The 17,397-nt window shown below is 38.1% G+C and overlaps 2 protein-coding genes across 3 annotated transcripts; both read left to right on the plus strand.

Annotated features, from left to right (window-relative positions):
• The first annotated feature begins 229 nt into the window (after nt 1-229).
• Nucleotides 230-12,966, plus strand: LOC117577966 (homeobox protein unc-4). Of its 2 annotated transcripts, XM_034263018.2 has the most exons (4): nt 233-1,718; nt 10,135-10,313; nt 10,403-10,542; nt 11,602-12,966. In XM_034263018.2, the coding sequence occupies exons 1-4, from the start codon at nt 776-778 to the stop codon at nt 12,338-12,340; spliced, it is 2,001 nt and encodes a 666-aa protein (XP_034118909.2). In that variant the 5' UTR covers nt 233-775; the 3' UTR covers nt 12,341-12,966. The 2 variants fall into 2 exon arrangements, with proteins under 2 accessions (XP_051858426.1, XP_034118909.2); XM_052002466.1 differs by lacking the exon at nt 11,602-12,966 and having other exon boundaries at nt 230-1,718; nt 10,399-10,535.
• A 1,645-nt stretch (nt 12,967-14,611) lies between these two features.
• LOC117571137 (uncharacterized) lies at nt 14,612-15,714 on the plus strand. Its single transcript, XM_034253141.2, has 2 exons — nt 14,612-14,968; nt 15,025-15,714. Exons 1-2 carry the CDS (start codon nt 14,684-14,686, stop codon nt 15,652-15,654), a joined length of 915 nt encoding a protein of 304 aa, XP_034109032.1. The 5' UTR covers nt 14,612-14,683; the 3' UTR covers nt 15,655-15,714.
• The last annotated feature ends 1,683 nt before the right edge of the window (nt 15,715-17,397 follow it).

Consider the following 17,397-nt stretch of genomic DNA (forward strand, 5'->3'; position numbering starts at 1 on the left):
TCTTCTTGTGCTATGCGGGGTGAGAGCGCGCTCTCGCTCTCTGGTTGGGCGCAGTCAGGTTGGACGACGTTGACGTTGACGTCGCTGCGCTGTTGCTACGTTTTCGTCTACGTTGTTGTTGCTTTTTTGCTGCCGTTCTGTTTGGGTTTGTTTTGTTGGGACTTTTGGTTTCCTCGCTTGGCGCGTCGTCATCGGCGCTCAGTTCAAATTGAATTTTCATTGCGAGCGCTTGCGTTGTCTGCGTCTGTCTGCTGTTGCTGCCTGTCGCACACACACACACACACGTACATAAATACATATATACAGACAGACACACACACACACACAGTTACATAGAAAGCGTGAAAAGTGAAGTTCGCGCTCTGTGCTTTTTGTGCAGTGTACAATTTTGTGGTGTGTGCAGTGTGTGTTTTCTTTTTGCCACTGTGCATTGTGCATTGTGCATTTTGCCGGCCGACGGCAAAGCAACAACTTTATATCTATCCAAATATTTTTTTTGAGCACGTTAAAACTAAAAGCGGCACTGTGTGCAAATTCGTGTGTGTCACCCCGCCCCCGAAACAAACAACGCCCCCCCACCACCAACACTATCAACACCACCCAACCAACCAACCCCCCCACCAGTCGAGTGTTGTTCAAAAGTGCGCGAGTGTATAAAGTGATCCTCGATAAACAAACATCTACATAACTTATAACTTATATAAATCGTATATGATTGAGAACTCTAAGGCGTTCCATGGCCTGAGCAGCAACAACAGCAGCACAGTGGGCCATAATGGTACTGGAGCAACAACAGCAACAACAACAACAAACTACCACAACACTGACAACAACAAGCACAACATCAACAACCGCAGCAACACTCACACTTGGCGAGAGCAAGAAGCTCATCAATCTCAACAACAACAACAACAACAGCATCAACAACATCAACAACTTCAGCTTCAAGCAGGAGACTCCAGAGATTCAAGAGACGGCGACGGACATCAAGCGTCAAAGGACAACTCACAGCTCCAGTTCGAGTCACAGTCAGAGTCAGAGTCAGAGTCAGAATCACAGTCACGCTCACAATCATAATCACGCTCACAGTCACGCTCTCAATCACAATCACGCTCATCTGCATAGCCATTTGGCAGCTACGCCGCCTCAACTGCAGCAGCAACAACAACGTTTGAGTGCAGCCGCCGCCGCCGCCGCAGCAGCAGCAGCCGCGGCAGCCACAGCCACAGCGACCGCTAGCAATAGCAACAGCAACAGCAATAGCAACAGCAACTGCAGCAGCGGCAACAACATGCCGTCGGAGGGATTGCATCCGACGGCTGCACTTCAGCTGTATGCGGCAGCCGCCCAATTGGCGCCCGGCGGCGTTCGTGTCCCGCCTTGGGGACCCTTTTTGCAGTTCGGCGTGCCCGGCGTCTTTGGCCCCAATGGCCCCTTCCTCGGCAGACCGCGCTTCGAGGCGACGGCCGGCGGACATCCCACCACAGCGGCAGCGGCTGCGGCCGCCACTCAAATGGCGGCGGTCAATGCCAGCAATGCCTTCGCCAATCTCACCGGCCTCAGCGCTGCGGCGCTGCGCAATGTGAGTGCCGCCCAGACGACGGCCGTCGCTGCCGTTGCCAGCACCGTGGCAACCATACAGCATCGCCTCATGATTGGCAACCGACAGAGTTTGCCGCCGGCGGGACCACCGAGCGAGGGATCCAACGAGGATGGCGGTAAGTGTCAGCAATTGCTCTAAAATAGAAACAGATTTGAAGATTAACATAGAAGATATAACTAACGAAGTGTGAGGCATACGACAAAAACGAAACGATGAAAAGGTGTTTGAGATATTCTATATTAAGCGTACTTTTATGTTAGTTAAATGAATTTAAGTAATAGCTGGATATGTATTATAAACTTCACTTTAGGAACAGATTTGAAGTTTTGAAGATTAGAAGATATAACTAACGAAGTCTGAGGCATACGACAAAAAAGAAACGATGAAAAGGTGTTTGAGATATTCTATATTAAGCGTACTTCTACGTTAGTTAAATGAATTTAAGTAATAGCTGGATATGTATTATATACTTCACATTAGGAACAGATTTGAAGATTAGAAAATATAGCTAACGAAGTGTGAGGCATACGACAAAAAAGAAACGATGAAAGGGTGTTCTTCTATAGTTGAATGGCTTCAAGTAATAGTTGGATATGTATCATATACTTCACATTTTATAATACCCCATAAAAGTGGTGTACTTTTATAGCAAGAATATTTTCATCCCAGAAATCTATAACAAGCAACTCCTATTTTAATGTCACAACAAAAAAATATAGGTGCAGATCTGTGATACATATTTAAAAAGAGTTATTGCAAGAATATTTTCACATCAAAATATAGTAAGATATATGTACATATATATATATACATTATATAAATCGATAAATATGTTCGTAAAAATTATAGGAAATTTCCATTAAGCATATTTCTATTTGGATAAACATAATCGAAATACAATTTTTTTCCAAAATCAGGATTTTAGTCCTAATACTCAGAATTTTTGTCTAAAAATTGCGTCAAGAACTCAGTATAACTTCTATTTGAAAGAAGGTATTTTTTGCACAGTATAGCAGAAGATCTACATTAGTAATATATAATATATTTTATATTTGGAATAATAATACCTCCAAAAATATAGTGTAGTAAATATAAGAGATCTTTATCTAAAGCACATTCCAGAAAAAAATATAGTTCGATTTTTTTGCAATTTAGAGCATACAATTTTTTACCTGCCTTAATTCACTAAAAAAATAGTTGGAGAAAAAAAGTAGAAAAAGATAAGAGATCTTTATTAATCATACTTCTAATTGTATATTAGATATCCGCTACATAAAAAAAGTATAGTTGGAGTTGACTTTCAAAAATAAATATAAGATTCTTACTAAGAACACTTATTTTTGCTTTAACTGGTAGGGAAAAATATCGTAGTACATTGATTATAGAGATAGAAATAAAGCATACTTATACTTTCATAAATATTTCGGCACTTTGTTATTCAGACACTGAGTAACAATAGTTAAAAAGCTGTATTTGTATACTTTGTATTATAAGGCTTTCTTAATGCAATGCTAACTGCAATAATTGAAATTTGTGATACTAAGTTCATAAAAAAGTTATAATTAATAATCTTCTTAATAACTCAGGGAATATTTTGAAATGAAAGGATGACAAGAAAATACAGGAAGAAGCAGTTTAAGATATAATCAATTGCTTTTAAGTTTGTGTTTATATGACTTATAAAAATCGACCTCTGAATTAAAAATAATTGCAACAAAGTAAATGAATGAGAACCCGTTAAGTTTTGCGTTTAAATCGAAAATACTTTCAACTATTTATGCGCTAGCCTATTGTCACACTTCAAGGAAATAAATTTATTAAAGGCTTCATCAAATACAAATTGCTTAATAATTTATCTATTCAGCGATATTAAACAATTTCGAGAGCTCCATGAAATTGTATCGTTCACAGATTAAAATGTTAAGAAAGAAAAAAAAGGTTCCCAACCATGTAGATTTGAAATGAATGCTAAACTCTTAGTTAACACCTTCATTCACTTAGCTACCATTGAAATGAATATCTCGATATATATTCATATATTCATTAATGTCAAACTTGTGAATCTGCTATTCGCATCGCTTTGAAATTTGAGCCATTTTAAAGATTGGAAAGACCCAGAAATCAATTTGTTTGGCCATCGGCAGTATTAATTTTTGGGCTGTGCAAATTGGAATTGAATGATCATCATCATTCACATCAGATTCACATGCCTAATGAGCTATCATTCAATGCATTTGACTGCATAGAGGTCAGTCTTAAAAGCGCCAGCCAGCTAGAGAACTAGAAGCTTACAATCAGAGAACGAAAGAGAGACAGAGAGAGAGAGTATATAGAGTGAATATGTTAATTCATTCAATTAGCCGTGTGCTAAATGCTTTCGGATTGTCAGTCAGTTTTGCCAGTCGCATTTGACTTTTGCTACCTACAAAGCATATTTATTGATTTAGCTAATCAGCGATCGTTTATTATGTAAAGTTCGATTGATTTTTGCATACAAAGTAGCTGCTTCCCCTCTCGCTCCCTTTTTCGGGGTATCATTCCGGGAACCTAAACCGTTGCCTGCTGTGAGATGTGAGCTGTGAGCTCAACGAAGGTCGCATCATAATCGAACTTCGCTCGCTATTCACTTGATAAGCATGTGAATGCGTAAATATGTGAATATGAATCTCAGGCTCAAGCCTCTAGCTGAATGACAGTAGTCGTCATAACTAATAAATTCATGATCATCATTAGGCCACGTCTCATTTCCATTGAAAAGAATCTCGAATATTTCTATTGTTATACATTCGTTGCTCGTTCGTGTTTAATCTTAACTCGAATTTGTGTGGATTAAGCCAACGCTTTGAAACAGCTTTGCATTATATTGTACACCATATAATAAATATGTTGGTGTTATTGTTGCAATTATTGTTTAACACTTACTTATATGGCGTGTGCGATTTCCACACATTTTATAGCCATAAAACGTTCCTCACTATATCGATACAACATACATACATATATGATATCATAAAAGTGTATATTTGAATCTTCATTTGTTGGTGTCACAAACTTTTCAAAAATTACAGCTACGCCTTGGCACATGTATTTTCGATAAGTTCTATTAATTTCACTTATCGATCACAATTCAATTTGTTAATTTACTAGCTGACAAATTATCCGCATGTTGCGATTAACATATTTCTCTTTAATGGGATTTACTTTAGTATTTGTGTGATTTATTTTAGTATCCATACTTCAGATGTTTGATTTTCTTGTAGTAAATAACTTCTACTAAATTTCACATAGAAAGACCTAACGTTTTACTGTTGATATCGATAGTAACACACGAAAATATTGAAAACTAAGTACAGATGAGTAGCTTAACTGCACATAATACATTTATAAATACATTTATTATGCCTTTGAGTTCTGTATACAAATTTCTTAATTCAAATACTTTATTGCCTTTGAGGCATGTTTACAAATTCGCCAAATCAAATATCTAATACTATCGATAATTGCTACCTTCTCTCTCCATCTCTCGATTGTTTACTAGAAATAGTATTATTGCCTTTTGTCGATAAATGCAGGGACATTAGTTGGCGTTTTCTATGGAAATTTGATTTAACTCTGGCTAAAGTAGACGTCATATTAATCGATAACTATTATTATCGATAATTGCCGCTCTATTTGCCCAGCTCCAATTGGATTAGTTTCAGCCATTGCTGGCTCTCTGGCTGGCACTTTCTTGGCCCATGGCATTTGTTGGCCTGCAATCATTGGGCCCCCGTAAATTGATGAGCTCATTCGAGACAATTGTGTTAGCTGCGCTTTTTGATTGCGGCTAAAGCGGGCCAATAATGCTTGGCCAAGACTCGTTCCCATTCCCATTCCCGCTCACGCTCACGTTCCTGCAACAGCGACGGCGACGACGACTCATTGGCCAATTAGCATTAACAAATGATGGCTAGTTGGTGTAATTATGGCCATAATGCATATATCCAATGCGCTGATACCCGAGTCGAGTGTGCAACACTCTCACACACACACACACAGCACTGGGGGCGTTGGTGCAGGGCGTGGCTAAAAAGGCGCGCGGCAGAAGCAACCGCAACCGCAGTCGCAGTCGCAGCCAAAGACAACGCTGAAAGTTGAAGTTGCAACGAGGGAAACGTTTAATTAATTGCCAGCTCCATAGGGAGAGAGTTGTGAGAGAGGGAGACGGTGAGTGTGGAGAGGGGGGGCGCCCACTTCCTGCGTCGCCATTTTAAAAAGTAATTATTAATTTGATTTGATTCAATTTGATTAGCCAACGCGCGATGGCAGATAGTCGCCGCTCTGTTGCAAGTTGCAAGTTGCAGTTGCTGCAAGTCCCCAAATGTAGGCGCCCACTTCTGGTGTGGGCGTGGCTGCCGCTGGTGGGTGTTTTGGGCTCGTCATAGCTGTACATAGAGAAGTGAGGGAGGAGGGGAGAAAGCATAAGTTGCCAGTGCTCGCTTGTGTCGTTGCCAATGCTCATTAATCATTTTGCGGCGCGTCACAGAGACTGAAAAAAAAAGAAACGAAAAAACGAAAAAGAGTCTTGTAAGCAGCGTCGAAGCGGGGTGTGCGGGGGTGTAGAACTCGCAAAGGTGAGGAGGGGAGGAGGGGAAGTGGGAAGGGCTAACGGGGGCATCGCCATCAGTCACATGGCCATGCTCCGTTTTCTTTTAGCTTTTTGCTCATTTCACGCCGGAAATGAAGAAACTGTCATAAAACGATCGAAATCATTTATCATGCGATTTTTACTTGCCGCCCGCCATTTTGTTTCTCTTTGCTCGTGTGTGAGTGTTGTTCTATTTGTTTCTCGTAATGAATTTGAAATGAGGTAAAGGAACACAACACAGAACAGCACTTCCGCCTTGTAAAGAGCAGGTCCATCTGACAACTGACATACGATACGTGTTCGTGCAGGTCGTGACACGTCCCGACACACGAACACGAACACCAACCAGAATCAGAACCAGAACCCGGATCCGATATGAGATGATGATGAATCGTTTTTTGGCCAAATAGATTTGATTTCAATTCTTTAAGCATTTCCGTCTCATAATGAGCTTTTTGTGTCAAGCAAAAGGGTTGCCACGACCCCTAAAAATTGCAATCACAACACACACATCATCATAGAATCGCTTAATTTTCCAGCTTAGGTGGATGGAAGAGAAAAAGAATAAAGCATGAAAGGGAACTAGCAGGAAAAGAGCAGAGCTAATTATGGCGCAATAGTCATAGAAAATTCACTTTAAAATGTATGATTCTAATCTTCACATTACATGATTGACAAGAACGCAAAAGTATTTCTAGAAAATAGCAAAAATATAGTATACATACTATATTGTAGCTCTGATTCAAATTGATTTCACTAATTGAATTAACAAAGTGATTAACACAAAGTGATAACCAAATGTAAATATATACATATGTATATATTGACTAACGCTAATTAAACGTGAATTTACATAATGCAAAAATTAACAAGACAAATGATATATATATTAACTTTGTATTAATTTAAAAATAAACAACATATAAATTTTGTAATTCGACAAAAACTAAGAAAATATTTCAATGCCAAAACTAATAGTTTGAAATTAATATGTAATTCAAGTTTACGAAAATAGCTTTAAACTCGAACATGTTTGAATATTTAATTTTAACAAAAATTATTCTTATTTAAAATGTTGTTTATTAAATTACAAACTACATATAATATATTTATAGGAATTTTGATTATAGGAATTTAAAGAATAGAGTTCATATTAAAAGTGAGAAAAAACATAATATAATTAATTCAAGTTTACAAAAAGTAAACTTGATATTCAAAAATAATTAAACATTAAAATTGAACAAAAATTCTTCTTATTTATATTTTTGTTTTTAATGCTTAAAATATTTAAGCTGTTAAAGCCTAGAATCTAGCTATTTAAATCAATCATGTGAATGCCAATTGAATGTAACAGCCAAAATCGAGTGTAAAGTGAATATATGGACACAGTAAAGTGAATGGGCTATGAACTAGCAACTCCAACATGAAATGATTTAATCTGGACGTGCGTTATTCAACTGATTTAAGTGAATGCATGTGAATACCCGAATCAATTGGCGTGCTTTGATTAACATGATTCAAGTTTCGTTCTACACATTTCACAATTGCCTGCAATTAAGTTTTTGGCCCCATAAAAAAGGCAATTTGTGAACCCCGCGAACCAATTCCTGAGCCACCCCCACAACTGGCAAAACACACCTACGAAAAAACACAACAAGCACAAGAAGAAAAAAAAATATAGTAATAAAAGGAGGCAAGAACATGCATTTCAGTTGAACCTGGACGGGTCAAAGAGAGTTCTCGCTTGTTTTCGCCATTTCTTTGACTCAATTTTTATGACTTAAGTGTGGCGAGAGAAAGAAAGTAAGAGAGAGAGAGAGAGAGAGAGAGGGTGCGGTTGGGGGCGTTTGGTAAAGGGAGAATAACCATAACTGTTATATTGCTTAGCTGACGCGCGCTCTAAACGAAACATAACATGCCACGGAATGTGATTGTGGCATGCACACAACTCGTTTTTCTTTGATTTGCCTTTGCCTTTGGCTTGCATTTGAGGTTAGGGCAACGTTTTGCACTGTTGCCAAATTGCAGATGGGGGCTGCCACCTAGCGTTTGCTGCATATTGCTTGCTGCACATGGCACATGGCACTTGGCACACGGTGGGCGCAATAATCATAATAAATTTCAATTATCGTTTGCATTTTGTGCCACAGCACAAATCACAAATCCCAAAGACCGCCTTGCAGCGACTGTGCGAGTGCGACAGAGAGAGAGAGAGAGAGAGAGCAAGAGTGGGAGTGAAAAGGAAGGCAAGTGAATAGCATGAATTATGTGGCTTTGGCACTCATACTCGCACATTCAATGTGGACTGTTATTATTAAGTCATTTGAATGCACTTTGTGTGCATGCAAGAACGCCCTATGAAACGCACTCACACACACACACATACACACACACACACACACACACACACACACACACACACACACACACACTCAAGCATACGCACTGAAATGTGGCAACAATGCGCTGCCCTTTTGGCTTCGGTCTCTGGCCAAAGCGTTTTGTTTGTCGCTTTGCTCTTAATGTCTCTATTATTCTTGTGTATTTGACGTTGTTATTGAGTTATTAAAACACTCACACACTCTCACACTCATTCACTGACCGTTGAGGCGACGTCGCGTCGTTTAAAACAAACGAGTTTTTTGTCGCTTTTCGCAGCAGCGGCAGCGGGAAGAAACGTAACAAAACAGCGCCTGCCGCATAATTAGATACACTTAACAGCAAACAGCACTAACCATTCATTAGGGGCGTGCTCCAGTTCAGCTGAGGAGGGATGAGAGGAGGCGGGACTTTTGGGCCAGGTTTAACTTCAGGTGCCGCATAGAAAAGGATACTCGTGTTTACAAAGTGGTAATATGCGGCATGCATATGAGGTGTATTCATCGTTGCATGAATAATATGTATGAGAGAGCGTATTCACATTTGCGCGACGACGGCAGACTCAAAAGTGAATATCATAATGAATGTATTTACGGGTATTTATAATACAGTTAGAGTTCGCATATATGCAAATGCGTGGCCAAGGTATTCATCAAGTGAATGCACTCATTCGTATGAATAGTGCGTGCATTTAACAGCTGCTAATCAATATTTATTACCTTACCTTACCTCCGCTTCACCCTCACTCTTACTCTCTCTCTCTCTTGAGATGATTTATCTCAAAGATACTCTATTTGCATGGCCAGCACTGTGTCGGAGCTGGAGTTTGAGTCGGAGTCGAGCGCAAAAACACCTTTTTGGCCTTTTGTCGGCATTTCTCGGCGATTCTTCTCTTTGGCCCGATCGCAGTTAATTTGATAAATTGCAAAGCTTTTGCATGCGTTTCGGAGCAACTGCCACGCCCCCTCCCAGCCAGCCAGCCAGCCTGCCTGCCCAACAACCAACAACACAACACACAAAATAGTCGAAACGTAATTAAATTGTTTTGGTTTTTATTGTTGGCCGTCGGCAAAACTGCAGGCCAGGATATGGCCATTGGATTTGGCTTGAACCAAGCGAGCAGTGTGTGTAGAGAAGTTGGGTGATAGGGGAGGGCAGAGGGGTAACTGGTCAGGGGGTTGGCATCGAACATTAGCCACGTCTGTTGGGGGGCGTTGTAATTGAAATATATGATTATGAATATTTATGCATTTCACGAATGTATTTTACACTAGTGTTTTCAAACACTCGCTGAGTTCTGAGTGTGTGCATTGTTTTGCCTAATTTTAATTACACTCCAACACTTAATTATGAAGGCTCTTTTGGTGTGCTAACAAAGCGTTTGTCATTAGGCATAATAATATGTATAATCCCAGTTCGTATCTCGAGTCCGTTGGGAGATTGTTAGTTGGTAGTTAGTTAGCTCCCTTTGCTTAACCCTCATTTGTTTTAATTAATAAAAACTATTTTTTGATTCCATTCGCAGGGTTTCCCGGCGATGGTGACGACGACAGCAGCGCGGCAAAGCGACGTCGCTCGCGCACCAACTTCAACTCATGGCAGCTGGAGGAGCTGGAGCGCGCCTTCTCCGCCAGCCATTATCCGGATATCTTCATGCGCGAGGCGCTTGCCATGCGTCTCGATCTCAAGGAATCGCGAGTTGCGGTGAGTTTAGTTGCAATCATTTGGCACTTTCCTTGTCCTTGCCCCTCTTTTGGCACCTTTGCTGAGATTATACGCTTTGTTCCAGATAGGTATGGTTCCAGAATCGACGTGCCAAGGTGCGGAAGCGTGAGCACACCAAAAAGGGTCCCGGTCGGCCAGCTCACAATGCCCAGCCGCAGACGTGCAGCGGCGAACCGATTCCTCCCAACGAGCTCAAAGCCAAGGAACGGTAAGTTGACAGCTTCACATTTGTCAATTGATACAAATAAGTTGGCAGCACTTGCGATATATTTTGTTATGTGGGTCAAATAGATAAATAATGGCAATATGTAATCAGCCAATTGAATTTCTAAAAAGATATTTTTAGTGAGCATCATATGAAAATGAGAGTGAAAACTATTTATGTTTAACAGTGTTGAATTTAGACAAAGTTAATTTATGTTGGTACTCAAATTGGAGAGAAGAATTTGTATCTAACAAATTGACAGCTCGGTTTTATACAAACTTAATTCATGTTAGTATATAAATGGAAATAAAGAGAATTAGCAAGTTGGTAGCTCGTTTTTATTTATTGACAGTGTTGAACTTAAGAAAGTATTAGTATCAAAATGGGAGTAAATAATTAATAATCAGCAAGCTCCGTTTCAAATTCTTCCTCTAAAAAACTATATCATAAAATAAAATAGGCTCCTATATATTTGTCTAATTTTACTTTTAATTTATTTTAATATTTTATACAATATATATTACTATTGTATTAAATTTAATGCAATAAAGCATTAAATGTCAGTTGGAAATATTTGTAAAGTCTTACAGCTACATATACACCGCTGTAAAATACATTTCACAATACAATATTAAATGATTGTGTAATTTTCCGGAATTACTTCAAAAATAAAAACAAATATTTATGTATTGACAATACAATATTAAGTGATTGAGAAATAAATTGGGAAAATTAAAAAAGTACAAGCAAAATAAAATTCAATAAATTCTATTTGAATTTTTCAACAAATTGGCAGCATTGAATAAGTTCCGAAATTGTATATGGGAAAAGAGAGTGAAAATGAATTATTTCAAAAAATGAAAAAAACACCTTTTTATTTATTTGAAATTATGATAATACATGATTAGGAATAATTTGAAAAACAAAATAAAGAGCTATAAGTTCCACTTCCATTTTCAATACGTTGGCAGCATTGAAATAGAAAATAGAGACTTCCCCTTTAATTGGCACATTATTAAACATGTGTTTGGCATATTCCATTTGCTCTTGGCTCCTTTGCAGGGCGCGACGACGCAAGAAGCTGGCCAAGGCGATCGATCGGCAGGCGCGCAAGCTGCAGGCCAAGGGCATCACCGTTGACCTGGAGGCCCTCAAGGCCGAGTACATATCACAGCACAAGGCGAACGGGACGTTCTCCGACTCCGACCTGGAGGACGATGGCATACAGATCGATGTCGTCGGCGGCACCGACAGCGACGACGAGCTCGACAGCGATGCCGTGAGTCCCGCTCGCCTCGGCGCCGGTGGCGGCGGCGGAGGTGGTCATCATGGCCTCCAGCACTGCGGCGGACTCGATGGCGATGGCGACAGCTCTAGAGCCGGCAGCTACATTGGCGGCGGCGGCAGTCTGGGCAGCCCCAGCTCGACGGTGCCACCCTCGACGCTCCACACCAGCGCCAGCAATGGGGCTGGCGGAGTGGGTGGGGGCAACGGCGGTTCCGGGGGTTATATGCACGGCGGCGAGCCAAGCGATTGCGGTGAGGCGGATGATGTGCGAGAGGCGGCGGCGGCGGCGGTTGGAATGCGCGGCGAGTCGGGATCACCCAAGGCGCTGCTCTTTCCGGCCAAGGCGTTCCATCAACTCAACCTGCAGAACACACAGCATCACAGCGCGGTGGCAGCGACGGCAACGGCTGCCGCTGTGGCAGCTGCTGCGAACCTTGTGCATCAGACCTCGCCGATCAGCATGCGACGCAGCAATCCGTTCAGCATCGAGTCGCTGCTGTTCAACAATACGTGAGGCATCCCCCATCACCAGTTGATCAGCTCAGCTTAATTCCTTAGATCCGGATCTGGATCCGGATCCGGATTGCGCGGTTTGTCTCTTATTTCCTTGTCATTTGAATTATGAGTTCCTAAATGTTTTTTGCTCATTTCGTGTTTATTTTATTCGGGTTCCTTTTTCTTAAACTGTACTTATCTCAAAATATAATCAATCTATTGTAAGCATTTGTTTTCCCTTTTCCCATTTTTGTATTTTCTTTATCCTTATCGGCTCCGAGCTTAATTATAGCTAAGTGATTTTATTTATTCCAGTGTATTTTTTTTTTTGTAATTTTTATTGTTCCAAGAGAGACTAAAATTAGCCCGTAGTTTTGCATTTTTTTTCTATTTTTAAGCACCTATTATATGGATTTTTTTTTGGTTTTTTTTTTAGAAGTATAATTTTTAAACGCAAAGCAATGCTTATAAGAAATGGTAAAACTTACGATAAATATAATAATAAATATAAAAAATACGATATAAGTTTTTTTTTGTGCCGTATGACTGAGTGTGCGAGTGTGTGTGTGTGTTTGTGAGTGAGTGTAAAAATGTAATTTAAACTAGCAAAAAAAGAGCAAAAAAGTAAAAACAGCAGAAGCAGAAACAGAACAGCAGAATAACAAAAATTACAAACTTAAGCGATTTTTTTTTTGGTCTTGCGAAAGAAATTGTCGGCGACGGAGACGATAAAGAAGAAACATATAACATATAACGCAAAAATATGCGACACACGAAAAAAATATTACAAATAGAATGCAAAGAACATATATTGTATTTAAAAAACAAAAACAAATTATGGAAAAAAAAAACAAAAACAAAAACAAAAATGAAGCAAAATATTGTCCAACAAAAATAAAAACGAAATGTAAACAGCAAAAAAATACTCTCAAGATGTTTGTTTTTATTTAGGTTCAAATAAAATGGCCAACAACATTTTTTGTGGCGTTCAATAAACAACAATTTAAATGGCATCAAAAAATAATATCACGCATAAATGAGTCTCTTTTGAGCTGCTCTTTAGGGCCTCGAGAATGGGATGCGAACTCTCGTTCAAATGCCGTGTTAATGGGTTGACTTTATTTTGAGATTTTTATGCGTGCTATTCAAAAAATCGTGTGCGAATGCGATTCCGCATAGATCATAAAAATATGAATAAACAAATCAATTGCCAGCTGTAAAACCGGAAATCAAAAGTGTTTGGCATCAATTTGACGAACACATCAAGCGGACGAAATCAAAATAGAAATCTTCAAAATATCTCCAACATAATTGCTTTTCATTTTTAAAGCTTGTTTTTAGCGGAATACCCTGTAAAAAATACGCTTAATAATTTTATGCGCTTCTATTAACCAGTTTACACCATAAGCAAAAGAATTTATCTGCATTTGATGATATTTTAATGATTGTCTGTTCAGGCCATTTATATATTTTGATAGTATTTATTTCAGCGACATTCCGATTTGTTCGATCCATTTATTTATTTATTTTACATCCAGAGTTGTGGTTACAACAATATGGTAAGTTTAAATTCATTTAAAATTTAATAAATTTACTTTATTGACCTTTCGACTTACTTTTTTGTACTAACTTATTTAATTGTAAATTGGAATATTTACATATTGGAATATTGGAAAATTATTATCTTAGCGAAAAAGACTACAATGTAAATTATGATATGTGTGATATTATATATTTGTTTTCTATTTTTAATTTATTTTTTATAGAATATTTTTATATCCGCTTCCGATAGGGAGGGGTGTTATAAATTTGTGCCGGCTGGAATTGTATGTACCAGGCATAAGGAGGTACCTCCGACCCTATAAAGTATATATATTCTTGATCAGCGTCAACAACGATCTCGCCATGTGCATCTGTCCGTCTGTCCGTATGAGCACCTAGATCTCAGAGACTATACGAGATAAAGCTATAATTTTTTATTTTTGCATGCGGATCAAGTTAGTTTCAAATTTTTGAAACGCCCGCTTCCGCCCCTCAAATTAACAAAAAATATGTAGCGAAATGTGGCCTTTGGTATATTTCTTATAGTACTTTTACGGTACATTTATTTGATATATTTTAAGAATAATACCGCACTATTTTGCTTTTATTCAAAATGGGTAGCGGGTATCTCACAGTCGACCACATTCGACCATAAATTTCTTACTTGTTTTTATACTGCTACTCGATTTACTTCTCTTTACAAAATGTATTAATCAAGTAGTCAAGCTGAAAGCCAAGTCAAAGTTACATTTGTATTATATTTTAGTGTCATCACTAAACTCATAAGCACACATTCAAAAATTCACATTCAGATTTCATTATGGACAACTTCGGAATACCCACCGAGATCAACGTTAGTGTTATGAACGCGATCGTTGAACTACAGAACACAGCACCTGATGGTTTGGTGTACGAAAAGAAGATCTGCGATCATGTGGTGTATGACAGAAGTGATAAAGATTTGCTTGTTAGGCAGTCTCTATATAATTTAACTTTTTTGGAAGTATTGGTGCGATGTGGATCGTCGTTTGCCTTGCGACAAAATCTACAATTTCCATCGGGAGCGAGTGCAATACCATGGATCGTGCCTCGAAATCAAAATGTGGTAAGTGTAAAAGATTCGTTCATACATCCATACATTAACATCCATTAAAAATTTAGAATCTTAAACGTGCCGCTGAAATGGAAGCTAAATCAGCAGCTAAAAAGAAAAAATATGCCGCAAAAATAGATTCGTATTTTACCAAATATTTTGAAATCTACAAAAACATGAAAGCCAACGAAATTTCTGAAAACCCTGAAATAAATACAGGACCCGAGGATACAACCAATATGTTGCCACCTAATGCTCTTCTTGAGGAGCAAGTTTTGAGAAATGTGAAATCAAAGGTTAAATACACAAATCACAAAAAGAAACGAAATTTTGAAGATAAAAAGAAAATAAAAAGAATAGATTCGCGTTTTGCCTACTATTTTGAAAAATATAAGAACATCAAAACTATAAATAATCCAGAGAATTCCGAAGAAAATGTGGAATCAAAGCGTAAAATTACAATGGCTAAAGAAATAGGACATTTTAAAGCCATGAAAAAAAGTTATTCCTGTCCAAAACTAAATTTTTTGTTTGCTTTGAAAAATATTGGAGATAATCCAAACGTGTATGTATCAAAACGTGGATCGATATTAGGATCACTTGGACTGAAAAAAGCAAACAATATTATGTCAATAAATGCCCCTAAGGATCAAGAGTACTTCAGTCGTTGGCAATTTACAGATCCATTAGTTATTTAATACATTTTCGACTGTTTTTATTTGCTTGAATGCATTTTAATAAATTCTAATTTAAGTGAACTCTTCTTTATTATAGCTTCGATTAATTCGATATATTACTATTGATTATTGTAGAATTATATTTGTATTTTTATACCCGCTACTCATAGGGTAGAAGGGTATTATAACATTGTGCTCGCAGGAAATGTATGTACCAGGCATAAGGAGGCATTTCCGACCCTTTAAAGCAATTATATTCTTGATCGGCGTTATCAGCCGAGACGATCACGTCATGTCCGTCTGTCCGTAAGAACAATTAAATCTCAAAGGCTATAGGAGATAGAGCTATAATTGTTAATGTTGTAATGTTTGCATGAAAATCAAGTTTATTTCGAATATGTGGACGCCTACTTCCGCTCCCGAAATACTACAAAGATCGAATATAGTAACATATGTACTTACTTTACTATATTAGCGACTCAAGCTTCAAGATTATGATTCCTTTATAACTTTATTGTGATTGGATAAAAATGGTAGAAGTTATTTAAGAAATCACTCTGTATGGCAAATTACGTCTACTGCAATCAGGTCTTAGCTGTTTTGGTTGTAAATCTGGTATATCTTGACCTCTACTTGACCTCGAACGTAGTACTTCATCAAGATTCGAAATATTGCCTTCAATATATTTGAAGTAGTTTCTTAAAATATTATTTTAAGGATTTAGTTTTAAGTCGCTTGCAAATTATCAATATTTATATCAGTCTAAACTGGAAACATGTTCTACATTTTTTAAAACTATTGAATTTGCAGCAAATTCTGCAACTTTTTTATACGGGTTAATTGTAATTGTGCGCAAATTAAGTTTGTTGAAGATGTAAATCCAAAAAATAAACGAATTATGAAGCTAGAGTCACGATTTTTGGGATGTATATTTTTGGTATATTTGAAATGTAAAAGTATATCGATATACCAAATATAGCCTTAGGTAATATTAATGATTTTTTTCAGTAAATTAATTTGGTATAATTAATATTCACTTGTTATATCGAGAAGCTAATTAGAATCTATGTATTATCAACTTTTACTAATTATATACTTACAACATTTATATTGAAGACTAAAACTATTGCCATATTATAAAAAAAACAGGAATTGAACATATTAACTATTTATAATTGCTATATTTTTTAAATGATTTTGGATGGCAGATTCTGTGGTGTCTTGTCAGATAATCTTTAAAGTAAAGAATCCAGAGAATCTGGATTAACAGATATTTGAACATATTTATGAAATTTACAAAAACTCATTGGAGAACAGCTCGAGAACTTCTCTTCATTGTCTCGATAATAATCCTTTCCGCTTTCCAACATATATTATTTTTTTTTATATTTTTCGCCAAAAAGAAGAAATTTGAAAGTAGTTAGGAGATCAATGCCAGCGTGAATTGTGAGCTTGGAAAAGGCGCGCGTGCTGTCTGAATCGTAAATCGCAGCTGATCGGCAGGCTGAGCGGAGCCGCTTTGCGGCTTTTGCTAAAGGTGCCACTCAATGAATGTGGCATGCAACAAACACAACAGCTACAGCGACAGCGACAGCGACAACGTCACACAAAAGAGTGGCAATTGAATTTGCATACAGTTTTGGGCCCAAGTTGCGGTATGGCACAATTAACCGTTTAAACTTTAAGCTCGGTTAGTTTAACTGGTTGTCGTTGGTGTTGTTGTTGCTGTTGCCTTTGCTGCTACACAGCGTGACGTCGACGTCG

The sequence above is a fragment of the Drosophila albomicans genome, chromosome X (genome assembly GCF_009650485.2).
Source record: "Drosophila albomicans strain 15112-1751.03 chromosome X, ASM965048v2, whole genome shotgun sequence".
Lineage (NCBI taxonomy): Eukaryota > Metazoa > Arthropoda > Insecta > Diptera > Drosophilidae > Drosophila > Drosophila albomicans.